The 12,805-nt window shown below is 46.8% G+C and overlaps 1 protein-coding gene across 1 annotated transcript; it reads right to left on the bottom strand.

The window, feature by feature from the left end:
* Positions 1-7,700: 7,700 nt before the first annotated feature.
* Positions 7,701-12,339, bottom strand: SNAI2 (snail family transcriptional repressor 2). Its single transcript, XM_077270475.1, has 3 exons — positions 12,035-12,339; positions 10,558-11,100; positions 7,701-8,602 (listed from the first exon to the last, which is right to left on the bottom strand). Exons 1-3 carry the CDS (start codon positions 12,111-12,113, stop codon positions 8,421-8,423), a joined length of 804 nt encoding a protein of 267 aa, XP_077126590.1. The 5' UTR covers positions 12,114-12,339; the 3' UTR covers positions 7,701-8,420.
* Between the last annotated feature and the right edge of the window lie 466 nt (positions 12,340-12,805).

Genomic DNA, 12,805 nt, shown 5'->3' on the forward strand with positions numbered 1-12,805 from the left:
TGCTTGAGGTCTAGTGTGAAGTTTCCACAATCAGTAATGGTTTGGGGAGCCATGTCATCTGCTGGTGTAGATCCACTGTGTTTTATCAAGACCAAAGTCAGCGCAGACGTCTACTAGGAAATTTTAGAGCTCTTCATGCTTCCCTCTGCCAACAAGCTTTTTGGAGATGGAAATTTCATTCTCCAGTAGGACTTGGCACCTGTCCACACTGCCAAAAGTACCAATACCTGGTTTAAAAACAGCAGTATCACTGTGCTTGATTGGACAGAAAACTCGCCTGACCTTAACCCCATAGAGAATATATGAGATATTGTCAAGAGGAAGATGAGAAACACCAGACCCAACAATGTAGATGAGCTGAAGGCTGCTATCAAAGCAACCTGGGCTTCCATAACATCTCAGAAGTGCCACAGTCTGATCGCCTCCATGCCACACTGCATTGATGCAGTAATTGATGCACAAAGAGCCCCGACAAAGTATTGAGTGCATATGCTGAACATTCATTTCAGTAGGCCAATATTTCAGATTTTAAGATCATTTTTCCAGCTGGTGTTATAAAGTATTCTAATTTACTGAGATAATGGCTTTTGGGTTTTCATAGGCTGTAAGCCATAATCATCAACATTAACAGAAATAAACACTTGAAATAGATCACTCTGTTGTAATGACTCTATATGATATATGAGTTTCACTTTTTGTATTGAAGAACTGAAATCAGAGGCGTAGCTAGGGTTTTGGTTCAGGAGGGGCAAAACTTCTGAGTGGGCCCCTAACCAAGTAACCTTGATTACAACTCGGTGATGCCCCCTAATAGTGGAGGAGGACCTCAGCAGATGACTGCGCTATTAGGCTGCCGTCACACTATCAGTATTTGGTCAGTATTTTACATCAGTATTTGTAAGCCAAAACCAGGAGTGGGTGATAAATGCAGAAGTGGTGCATATGTTTCTATTATACTTTTCCTCTAATTGTTCCACTCGTGGTTTTGGCTTACAAATACTGAGGTAAAATACTGACCAAATACTGCTAGTGTGACGGCAGCCTTACTGAAGATAATCTGTATATATAGACCAACATGGATATTACCGCCATATGGTCAGTGGTAGATACCAGTCCTACAGAACATATACGAGATGACAGCACGGTTACAGATAGTGACTTACCGCTGACGCTCTTTCTGATGGAATCGTTCACTTTTCCCGTCTTTTCCATCTGTCCCAGACCGACATGTCAACTTCTTCCAGCCAGGACTCGGCTGCAAGAAAACAACAAAGACACGTTTCACTTCTCATATTCCAACCCCATCACCATCTATTCCCAACCTGCACAAACTCCTCATCCTGCTGATACCCCAATACTGAGCCTCTGCTGCCGTATGTGTCCCTATTACTGCCCCTGCTGTGTGGTTCTCTGTGCCCTCTAAATTCTAAAGCAACCCTCTATAATATAGTATTGCCCTGTGCAAGTGCCCTAGAAAACAGTGCCCACATTTTGCCCCCTAGAAAGTAATATTGTCCTGTGTGCCCTTTTCACAGCCACAGTAACCTGAGTTCCCGTATAACAATAAGTGCCTGCTTTACATTTAATAATGTCCTGAGTCTCTCCCTGTACAGCTCCCCTTTGCAGAGTATGATGCTCTCTTATACACAGTATAATGCCCCCTCACTGTATAGTACCACCCACAGTATACTGACCCTTTAGTAGCCCCCAAACTGTTTGATGGCTCCAACACTGTATGATGGCCCCTTCACAGTAATCCCCACACTGTACGATGGCCCATTAGATGGCCTCCATATAGTATAATGCACCAGATCGTCCTAAATATAGAATAATGCACTCCCCATAGGCCTACTCTATAGCACAAGGCAGCACCCATAGGCAGACCCTCTAGTATAAGACAGTATCCCCATAGGCAGACCCTGTACTATAAGGCAGCACCCCATAGGCAGACCCTGTAGTATAAGGCAGTACTCCATAGGCAGACCCTGTAGTATAAGACAATACCCTGTAGTATAAGGCAGCACCCCATAGGCAGACCCTATAGTATAAGACAGTACCCCCATAGGCAGACCCTGTAGTATAAGGCAGCAACCCCATAGGCAGACCCTGTAATATAAGGCAGCACCCCATAGGCAGATCCTGTAGTATATGGCAGCACCCCCATAGGCTGACCCTGAAGTATAAGTACCAAACAAATGTCCAAAGAAAATGGAAAAGGACAAAAAACTCACAAAGATGTAGTAACAACAATAGGTAGATGAAACACACCGCAACTGAGTATAATCCTAAATAAGATTCTTTATTACAAAATATTAAAAATACATAACACACATGGTAAAATGAGAACAACTGGAAACCAATAAACAGGACACAAAAAGTGACCGGCACATGAAGCCAATAGCAAGGCCAAGTAGAAATTCAATGCCCCATAAAGTGCTAAATATAATATAATCAGACATAAATGCCAATGCCGAAGTATTATAGCTTCAGTAATCACATACTTTGAAAAGGTGCATGGTGTCAAAGACATCCCCAGTAACATCAATATATGCGTTTACCAAGCTTTAGAAAAAATACAAGGTGTCAAATAAGAAAATAAAAAAATGCATAGTGCCTTAGGGTACTGTCACACTCTGCAACTTTCCAACGATCACGACCAGCGATACGACCTGGCCGTGATCGTTGGAAAGTTGTTGTGTGGTCGCTGGAGAGCTGTCACACAGACCGCTCTCCAGCGACCAACGATGCCGAAGGCCCTGGGTAACCAGGGTAAACATCGGGTTACTAAGCGCAGGGCCGCGCTTAGTAACCCGATGTTTACCCTGGTTACCATCGTAAAAGTGAAAAAAAAAAAACAGTACATACTCACATTCCGGTGTCCGTCAGGTCGCTTGCAGTCTGCTTCCCGCTCTGACTGAGTGCCGCCGTAAAGTGAAAGCAGATCACAGCAGTGACGTCACTGCTGTGCTCTGCTCTTACATTCCGGCCGGCAGTCAGTCAGAGCGGGAAGCAGACTGCAAGGGACCTGACGGACACCGGAATGTGAGTATGTACGGTTTGGTTTTTTTTACTTTTACGATGGTAACCAGGGTAAACATCGGGTTACTAAGCGCGGCCCTGCGCTTAGTAACCCGATGTTTACCCTGGTTACAAGCGAACGCATCGTTGGATCGGTGTCACACACACCGATCCAACGATGACAGCGGGAGATCCAGTGACGAAAGAAAGTTCCAAACGACCTGCTACGACGTACGATTCTCAGCAGGGTCCCTGATCGCTGCTGCGTGTCAGACACAGCGATATCGTATGGATATTGCTGGAACGTCACGGATCGTACCGTCGTAGCGACAAAAGTGCCACTGTGAGACGGTACCCTAAGACAACCCCTGTAACATAAATAAATGCCTTTATCTAGCTTTAGAAAAGGTACATGGTGTCAAATGTCAGACGTAAACAGGCTAAAATGAGCCCTAAAAGTGCAAAATCAAGCAGGATAGAGAGGCATGATATACTTATAGAGTAATAGCAAGGCAGAGTGCCGGTGACAAGTTGGTCCCTGCCGCCCCAACGCACGTTTCGTAGAGAGGGGTTGTCTTAGGCACTATGCAGTGTTTCATCCACCTATTGTTGTTACCCTGAAGTATAAGGCAGCACCCCATAGGCAGATCCTGTAGTATAAGGCAGTACCCCCATAGGCAGGTCCTGTAGTATAAGGTAGTACCCCCATGGCCAAACCCCGTAGTATAAGGCAGCCCCCATAAAAAAATCAATAAATACTCACCTCTCTTCCTCCTTGTTCCAGCGGTGCTCCGAGCTCCCGCTCATCTCCTGAGAGTGGGCGCCGGGCAGTGGTGTCATCAGGCCCCGTCCGTGTCGGTGACGTCAGACGCTGACAGGGGGATGATGGGAGGAGCGTAGCGCGCCTTCCCTCATCAATACAGTCAGCTGTAGGGGCTAAATGCCGATGACAGGTGGGGGGCCCACTGCTGGCACCTGCTCCCCTCCGCCTGCTCAGGGGCCCATAGCGGGCGGGCGGCAGAGCAGGGAGATCGATTCTCCCTGCTCTGCCGCAGAATGTAACTGTGTCGGCGCTCGCAGCGCTCCGATAGTTACAGTAGTGTAGCACCTGGTGGGCCCCCCTGAGCTCTGGGCGATGGCCCCCCTGCCCCTCCGGTAGCTATGCTACTGACTGAAATAAATTAACTTTTTGATGATATTCTAATTTTGTGAGGAGCACTTGTACATTAGTAGGCTGTCCAATGCTTAGGATGGTCATTTGGCTGTCAGTCATCTCAGATGACTATCCCATACACGAGTACTTGCTCAACTGAGTGTTTCTGTGTTCGGTATGAGAATGCTGCGGCCGAGCCTGTTGGTATTGTCCGGCGTTAGTCTAATAAGTATGGGGTGCTTTAGGCTATGTGCCCACGTTGTGGATTTCTGTGCGGATTTTTCTGCTCAGTTTTTGAAAACTTTACCGTGGAATTCCAGCGTTTTTTGTGTGGATTTCACCTGCGTTTTAACACCTGCGGATTCCTATTGAGGAGCAGGTGTAAAACGCTGCGGAATCCGCACAAAGAATTGACATGCTGCGGAAAATAAACCGCAGCGTTTCCGCGTGGTATTTTCCGCAGCATGTGCACTGCGGATTTTGTTTTTCATGGTATTGTAAACCAGCTGGAAAACTGGATGCCAAATCTGCAACGTGGGCACATACCCTTAGGCGTACTATGTATGACTTTTCATCTTGCTCTTCATGGTTTTCCATTGCGTCACGTAATGCTAGATACCTGTGATGAGACAGCATGGTGGCTCAGTGGTTAGCATTGCAGTGCTGGGGTCCTGGGTTAACAAGTATGTTTGTATGTTCTCCCTGTGTTTGGGTGGTTTTCCTCTGGGGAATCTGGATTGTGAGCCCCAATGGGGACAGTGATGATAATGTCTGTTAAGCGCTGTGGCATCAATGGTGCTATATAAGGAAAATAAATAAATAGTTTGGTAAGTTGTCCAGAAAAAAAAGTAAAAAAAAATTCAAACTGACAAGCCTGGCTTGATTTCCCTGAATGTGATTCCATCTGAGCAGGGAGATAATTAAGACAATGTTATCTAGGGGGATAGAAAGGGATCAGACAGCACCTTTTCTTATTTTAACATGTATGTGCCCTGGAAGCAGTCTTTGGCCAAGGATCTGCCGGACCCCTGTGACATCAGACTGTCAGGGGGTCTCATTCATATTGCCAAGATGCATCTCCTGGCAGGAATCCGCTTTACACTAACAGTGAAGGTAAATAATAGAATCAGTAGATCAATCAGTGAACTCCACTGGATCTGCCCTGTGGGTAAATGTACACTACCTGTGGTTTTGGCAGCCAGGCAAGTGTTACTGATATAATGCTTAGGTGACAATCTGGCGTCACCCGACACCTCCTGGTGTGTTTGTTTGTGAAATTAGGAAGGCATGTAATATCCGAAATACTTGGCATATTTTACATATCAACCTCCCTGTACAGGAGCTAGCGGTGTGCATGAGACGTGACCGGTCAGTGACATCACAGCTCTGACATCATACGTGCGATGTAATCTATATTCATGCCACCTGCCCAGTCTGTATAACAAATGGTTAAACAGTGCATGAATCTCACTAATTGTGCCCCTGGGAATCTCTCTTTTGTTTTAGGAACAGATAAATGGAATTAATGTCCATAACATGCAAAATGGAAGCGGAGGAACGCCATTGATTTCTATGGGGTCTGTTTTTAGTTTTGTGTTCTGTACATTTTTAGGCTGAATGTGCTTTTTTCTCAGTCCTAAAAACAGACACATAACAGAACTCAGACAGACCCATAATGATCAACAGGGTCCCTCTGCGTCCAGGTTACAGCGGTTTTGCCACCGATCCGTTTTAGACATTAATTAATTTTGTCTTTTCCTGTAACAGAACACAGAAATGGAATTGTGAGCTCGCTGAAATATTTAATTTTGCTTGGACTGGAGCAAGGCTGACCGTAGTGTTTCTCAGTAGCTTTACTGCCTGTATAATGTCCATCTACTCCAGTATCTCCAGGTCTGAGACATATTGCTGAATATTGGGAAGTCCTTTTAAAAAAAATAAATTCTACTTTAGATTTGCATCCCTTTAAGTGCAATTAGATATAGGGGTCTTCCCACTCCGTCAAGTTTGATCCGAGTGTGATCTGATTCTCCTGCATGAGAGAATAGCATCACAAGTGAGAAGATGGAGAACTTAATTTTTCCATCTTCTCCATTGTGTTTCTGAGAGTACATTGGACAGCACTCGGATGACATCTGAGTGCAGTCTGATGTTTCACACATACTCATAGATATGAATGGGTGAGTGCAATTTGCTTATCCGAAGCACGCGCATCATGCTATTATTTTCTGATGCCGAATCAGCATGAGAAAATACTCACAGATCCGCACAGTCCCATAGTATATCATTGGGCCGAGTGCCGTCTGATAAAACATCTCATGGCACTGGGCCGTGTTATACACTTGGTTGAGCGAGCCCTAAGAAGCAGCAAGGAGAAACGTGAAAGACTTATCAGGGCCAGGATGAAGTACTCACCTAATGCGACTCGACCGATAACCGTACTTTCCAAGTCTTTCATAGATTTCCGGCTGCTTTTTATCTTTTAGTAAAATCATGGAATTTTTTTTGACCACTGAGTGCTGCAATGTTCTTCTTCCTTGTATTTACGACTCTCTGCTGCTTTTGGAAAGCACCGCTGAAGTCAATGGGGATGACTATACTGAGAGTGCCGAATTCATTCAATGGTTTAATATCCCATAATGTTATGATTAGTGGGGTTCTGAATTTTTGGACCCTTACTGATCCTTAGAATGAAAATGGGACATTACTTTCAGGCCAGGGTCATACGATCGTGTTTTCGCTCATCCCAGAAATTCGGTGTGATTATGCTAATCACACCCTGGTCAAATGGGATTTTTTTCAGCATGTGGAGATGGAAATAAAAAAAATCCTCCATTGTGTCAATCTGTGAAATCGTACTGCACTCAGATGTCATCTGAGTGTGGTCCGATGTGTCCCATGGACTCATTGACTTGTATGGCCGAGTGTGCTCCAATTTAGATGCAAATGGCGCATGCAGAGATTTTTTTCCTTGGACAGTCGGCCCAAGGAAAAGAAGCAGACATATGCACGGCCCTATAGAATAACATTGGTCCAAGTGCAAGCCGACATTTTATTAGATCGCACTCGGACAAAGATACGCTCATCTGCACCTGCCCTAACACTGTATCCCCCCCACTGTTTTTACCCCCAGAAACTGCAATGTTGTCCCATTCAAGTGAACAGAGTCATGCTGCAGATCCCCGAGAGCCGTGCTGCAGATCCCCGAGAGCCGTGCTGCAGATCCCCGAGAGCCGTGCTGCAGATCCCCGAGAGCCGTGCTGCAGATCCCTGCACGGCATCGGAGAAAAACACTGAAGGTGTGATATATGAAACCGACACCATGTCCTGTAGGTTATCAGGAATGATGAGGGGCTCAGAGTTTGGACCACCACTAATCATAAAGTGAGTTGTGTTCTAGCATTATTTCCAGCTGTGTAAGATAACAATAACCATTTCATTTGAAAGAACCATTATCGCACACTTTGACGCGATTAGAGAACATTTCAGCAGCTCCTCCCAACCCTTCATTATAACACAAGGACTACGATTTTTATGTATCCAAAACATTTTCATTTATTTAAAAAACGACTAGAAAAAAATTGCATAGCTCTCATTCTTCAAGTTGCCGCAAGAAGCAGCACACTCACCGCTTACTTAAAACATATAAAAATATAACAATTTACAATATATTCACATATTTTACAAAATTATTATAAAAAGGCACAGAAGGGTTTACGCCGAGAAGGCTGAAAACGGACAGAGCATTTTCTTTGTGCACTTCAGAATCTAAAGTTTTGCCCTCTGGTAAACCCCCATTTTTGCACTTGCTCCCATAATAAAAATTTGACCTGTGCAGATAAGTCCCATTCGTGATAAATGCACAATTTGCACTGTGTGTATTCTGCTTTGCCTCCATTGAGATTGATAAGATGGTTTGCATAGTGTAAAGTCTTGGAAGAAATCTTGTCAGTGTCCATTGTCCTGAGCACAATGAGAATACACTTGTGTCTGGCTGAGAAGGCACCTGAGATATTGCGGAGTTAAGTCACAAATACTATCCGGCTGAAATGATTAAGGCAAGAATGGCGCAGAGATCTTCGGGGCCCGTGAGCCGTATGGACCTTTTCATGGTTTGGAGGAATTGGTTTGGCTTGTTTCATTGGTCGGAAGAGGTAAAATACCTTTGGCTGAGTCCCCATGCCTTGCAGCAGCAGGAACCTGGAATGAGCTTTGGTAGTCCTGGTAAACATGTGTAGACTGGAAAGTCTCAGTGCGCTATACAGCAGCCTGACTCCTCGTGCTTGTGGAGCAGGGACATTCTGGAGAAAGTTTTCGAACAACTTTTGCACTGATATTTTTTCACATCTGAATGGGTTTGTAAGTGGGCTCTGAGGTTCGACCTGTCCGCAAAAGCTCTGTTGCAATGAGGGCATGAGAAAGGCTTTTCTCCTGCAGAAGAAGATAGAGATGTAAAACGCAAGGTTAGAATAAAGGTCTATACAGCTTAGTCCATATATGATCTGTGGGCAAAATCTGTATGGAGTTTGTGTGAATTCCTATATGTCCTCAATCTATAAACAAATCGATCTGCCAGAGGCAGGAAAAGTAGAATACAAGGAGCCATAGGGCACAGAAAATAGAATACAAGGAGCCATAAGGCACAGAAAGAAGAATACGAGCCATAGGGCACAGAAAGAAGAATACAAGGAGCCATAGGGCACAGACAGTAGAATACAAGGAGCCATAGGGCACAGACAGTAGAATACAAGGAGCCATAGGGCACAGACAGTAGAATACAAGGAGACATAGGGCACGGAAAGTAGAATGCAAGGAGCCATAGGGCACATAAAGTAGAATGCAAGTAGCCATAGGGCACAGACAGTAGAATACAAGGAGCCATAGGGCACAGAAAGTAGAATACAAGGAGCCACAGGGCACAGAAAGTAGAATACAAGGAGCCACAGGGCACAGAAAGTAGAATACAAGGAGCCACAGGGCACAGACAGAAGAATACAAGGAGCCACAGGGCACAGACAGAAGAATACAAGGAGCCATAGGGCACAGACAGTAGAATACAAGGAGCCATAGGGCACAGACAGTAGAATACAAGGAGCCATAGGGCACAGACAGTAGAATACAAGGAGCCATAGGGCACAGACAGTAGAATACAAGGAGCCATAGGGCACAGACAGTAGAATACAAGGAGCCATAGGGCACGGAAAGTAGAATACAAGGAGCCATAGGGCACAGAAAGTAGAATACAAGGAGCCATAGGGCACAGAAAGTAGAATACAAGGAGCCATAGGGCACAGACAGTAGAATACAAGGAGCCATAGGGCACAGAAAGTAGAATACAAGGAGCCACAGGGCACAGAAAGTAGAATACAAGGAGCCACAGGGCACAGACAGAAGAATACAAGGAGCCACAGGGCACAGACAGAAGAATACAAGGAGCCATAGGGCACAGACAGTAGAATACAAGGAGCCATAGGGCACAGAAAGTACAATACAAGGAGCCATAGGGCACAGAAAGTAGAATGCAAGGAGCCATAGGGCACAGAAAGTAGACTACAAGGAGCCAAAGGGCACAGAAAGTAGAATACAAGGAGCCATAGGGCACAGAAAGTAGAATACAAGGAGCCATAGGGCACAGAAAATAGAATACAAGGAGCCATAAGGCACAGAAAGAAGAATACGAGCCATAGGGCACAGAAAGAAGAATACAAGGAGCCATAGGGCACAGACAGTAGAATACAAGGAGCCATAGGGCACAGAAAGTAGAATACAAGGAGCCATAGGGCACAGACAGTAGAATACAAGGAGCCATAGGGCACAGACAGTAGAATACAAGGAGCCATAGGGCACAGACAGTAGAATACAAGGAGCCATAGGGCACGGAAAGTAGAATACAAGGAGCCATAGGGCACGGAAAGTAGAATACAAGGAGCCATAGGGCACAGACGTAGAATATCAAGAGCCATAAGGCATAGAAAGTAGAATACAAGAAGCCATAGGGCACAGACATGGATGTAATCAGGGCATGCTGCAGAAAGCATCAGCTATATATATACCACACAGTAACATATATTATAACTGGCAGTACTGTAGAACTACAAGTCTCTGCATGTCCTGACCACAGGTCACTACATATGACAGCTATTCCACACTAGCAGTATCCACACAGATGGCATATCTGGAGTGTGCCCATGGCAGTGTCTGCTGGTGGTGTAGTCGTTTCACCCCTGAGGCACTGATAATGGTGACTTGTAGCCACGGGTTATGGTTACACAGAGCGCTCTCTAGCACTGTAAGTGGGAACTGAGGGATGAATGGAAATGGCTTACTGGTGGTTGCTCGCTGCCTGTGTACACATCTAGGTATATGACACCAGATCGGTTTCTTACCAGTGTGCGTCCTGATGTGTCCCTGCAGCAGCCAGGGCCTGGAGAAGGCCTTCCCGCAGATCTTGCACACGCAGGGTAAGGTGTGGGTCCTGATGTGCATCTTGAGTGCCCCCAGGCTGACGTACTCCTTGTCACAGTACTTGCAGGAGAACGACTTCCTCGCCTGGGCATCGCAGTGTAGCTGCTTGTGCTTGGCCAGTCCAGAGAACGTGGAGTAGCTCTTACTGCACAGGCTGCACTGGAACTTCTCCGCCTCTATGGAATGGGGGTCACACAGTTTAGCCTGGAGCCGCTCCTCCTCATCACTGACTGGACTCTCAGAGCCGCTGTGGTCCTTGGACGAGGTATCGGACTGAGGAGGAGGACTGATCCGTCCCAGTGATGAGGGGTATCCCGACAGGGGTGACAGGTCACTGGGGAGGGGAGGGGGCAGCAGGCTGGTCCATACTGTAATGGGGCTGTAGGCGACGGAGCTGAGGAGGTCGGACTGTGGGATCACTGCCACCGGGTACCGCTCGTATAGGAACGGCGAGATCAGGACGGCTGTATGGAGGGAACACAACATATATGAGGGATGCACACATGGAAGAAGGGGACACGTCTCCATATATATTACATGTACGTACAGATGTAGCAGAGCCGAGCCTGTCACTGCGGCTCATAATGTAGTTACCTGCAGTCCTAATAGATCATTGTGATATTGGATAATATATAATATATACACATACAGTATGTCGTGTGCAGGGTATACACCCATATATATGGGGTGTGGAGCATAGAGACAGAGATATATTATATACATACATATATGCAGTGCATAGGGTATACATCTATATGTATATGGGGTGTGTGGAGCATACACATAAATATATGTATACACACACACACGTATACACACATATAGGGTGTATAGGGTATACACAATAGATAGGATGTGCAGGGTATAGATATATGTACACTATATGGTGTGTTGGAGTATACATATATACGGGGTACACAGGGTATACACAATATATAGGATGTGCAGGGTATAGATATATGTATATGGTGATATATACGGGGTGCACAGGGTATACACACACTATATAGGATGCGCAGGGTACACACACACTCACACATATATAGGGTGTATAGGGTATAGATATATGTATATGGTGTGTGGAAGTATACGTATATACGGGGTGCACAGGGCACACACACAGTATATAGGATGTGCAGGGTATAGATATATGTATATGGTGATCTATACGGGGTGCACAGGGTATACACACACTATAGGATGTGCAGGGTACACACACACACACACACACACACACACACACACACACACACACACACACAGTGAGGCAGAGCCCCGCAGCCTCCTCTGCCCCCGCAGCCTCCTCTGCCCCCGCAGCCTCCTCTGCCCCCGCTCTTGGTAGATGCCCCCAGCCGGCAGACCTGTGCAGCGCTCCTGCAGTCCCCGTGCGGCCGTTACCTGTGTGACTGTCCAGTTCCCCGTAGTTTGGCTTCTTGGAGGAGTTGAAGTGTTTCTTCACCAGGAAGGAGCGCGGCATTTTCAGTGCTGGGAGAAGTAACGGTCCCGCCGGCGGCTGCAGCCTCTATAACATGGTGTGAGCGCGGCTCGGGCTGGAGTGACACTGGCTGCACTCACTGCTGGTAAATAGTCAGGTGCCGGGGCGGCCGCTCCTCTCCTGTCACACCGCCGTCCTGGGAGGGATTGGAGGGAAGGATCCAATCATCATCCTGACACAAAACAACTTCTCTCAAGTTTCACATCCTGACAAGGGGGCGCACTGTGTAAGTGGGAAGCCCCTGACTGCATGAAGGGTTAAAATATTCCTGGCGGGGATTGGTAGCTGGGGGTGGGGGTCGCACGCGGAGCACGGAGGGGCAGGAGGGCGCTCTCTTCAGAACTCTTTAGGTGTTGGTAAGGAGAGATCAGTGCCAGCGGCATGGCTGACCAACGGTGCATGGCTGACCCCCGGAGCATGGCTGACCCCCCGGTGCATGGCTGACCAACGGTGCATGGCTGACCCCCGGAGCATGGCTGACCCCCGTGCATGGCTGACCCCCGGAGCATGGCTGACCCCCGGAGCATGGCTGACCCCCGTACATGGCTGACCCCCGTGGAGGCTGGGGTACACGCGCAATGTCAGCTCCTGGCACAGCTGTACCCTCGGCTACGTCAGCGGCACTGGCTGCTGACTGGGCACGGGGCGATCAGCAGGTGTGAGCCCCTCTCTAT

The sequence above is a fragment of the Ranitomeya variabilis genome, chromosome 6 (genome assembly GCF_051348905.1).
Source record: "Ranitomeya variabilis isolate aRanVar5 chromosome 6, aRanVar5.hap1, whole genome shotgun sequence".
NCBI classification, from domain to species: domain Eukaryota; kingdom Metazoa; phylum Chordata; class Amphibia; order Anura; family Dendrobatidae; genus Ranitomeya; species Ranitomeya variabilis.

Excerpts from the sequence above, each read along its gene's own strand:
- SNAI2 (XM_077270475.1), bottom strand. The coding sequence starts at position 12,113 with ATGCCGCGCTCCTTCCTGGTGAAGAAACACTTCAACTCCTCCAAGAAG. Across the intron at positions 11,101-12,034 it reads GGAACTGGACAGTCACACAG|CCGTCCTGATCTCGCCGTTC; the intron begins GTAACGGCCGCA and ends CCCTCCATACAG. Across the intron at positions 8,603-10,557 it reads ACACATCAGGACGCACACTG|GAGAAAAGCCTTTCTCATGC; the intron begins GTAAGAAACCGA and ends CTTCTTCTGCAG.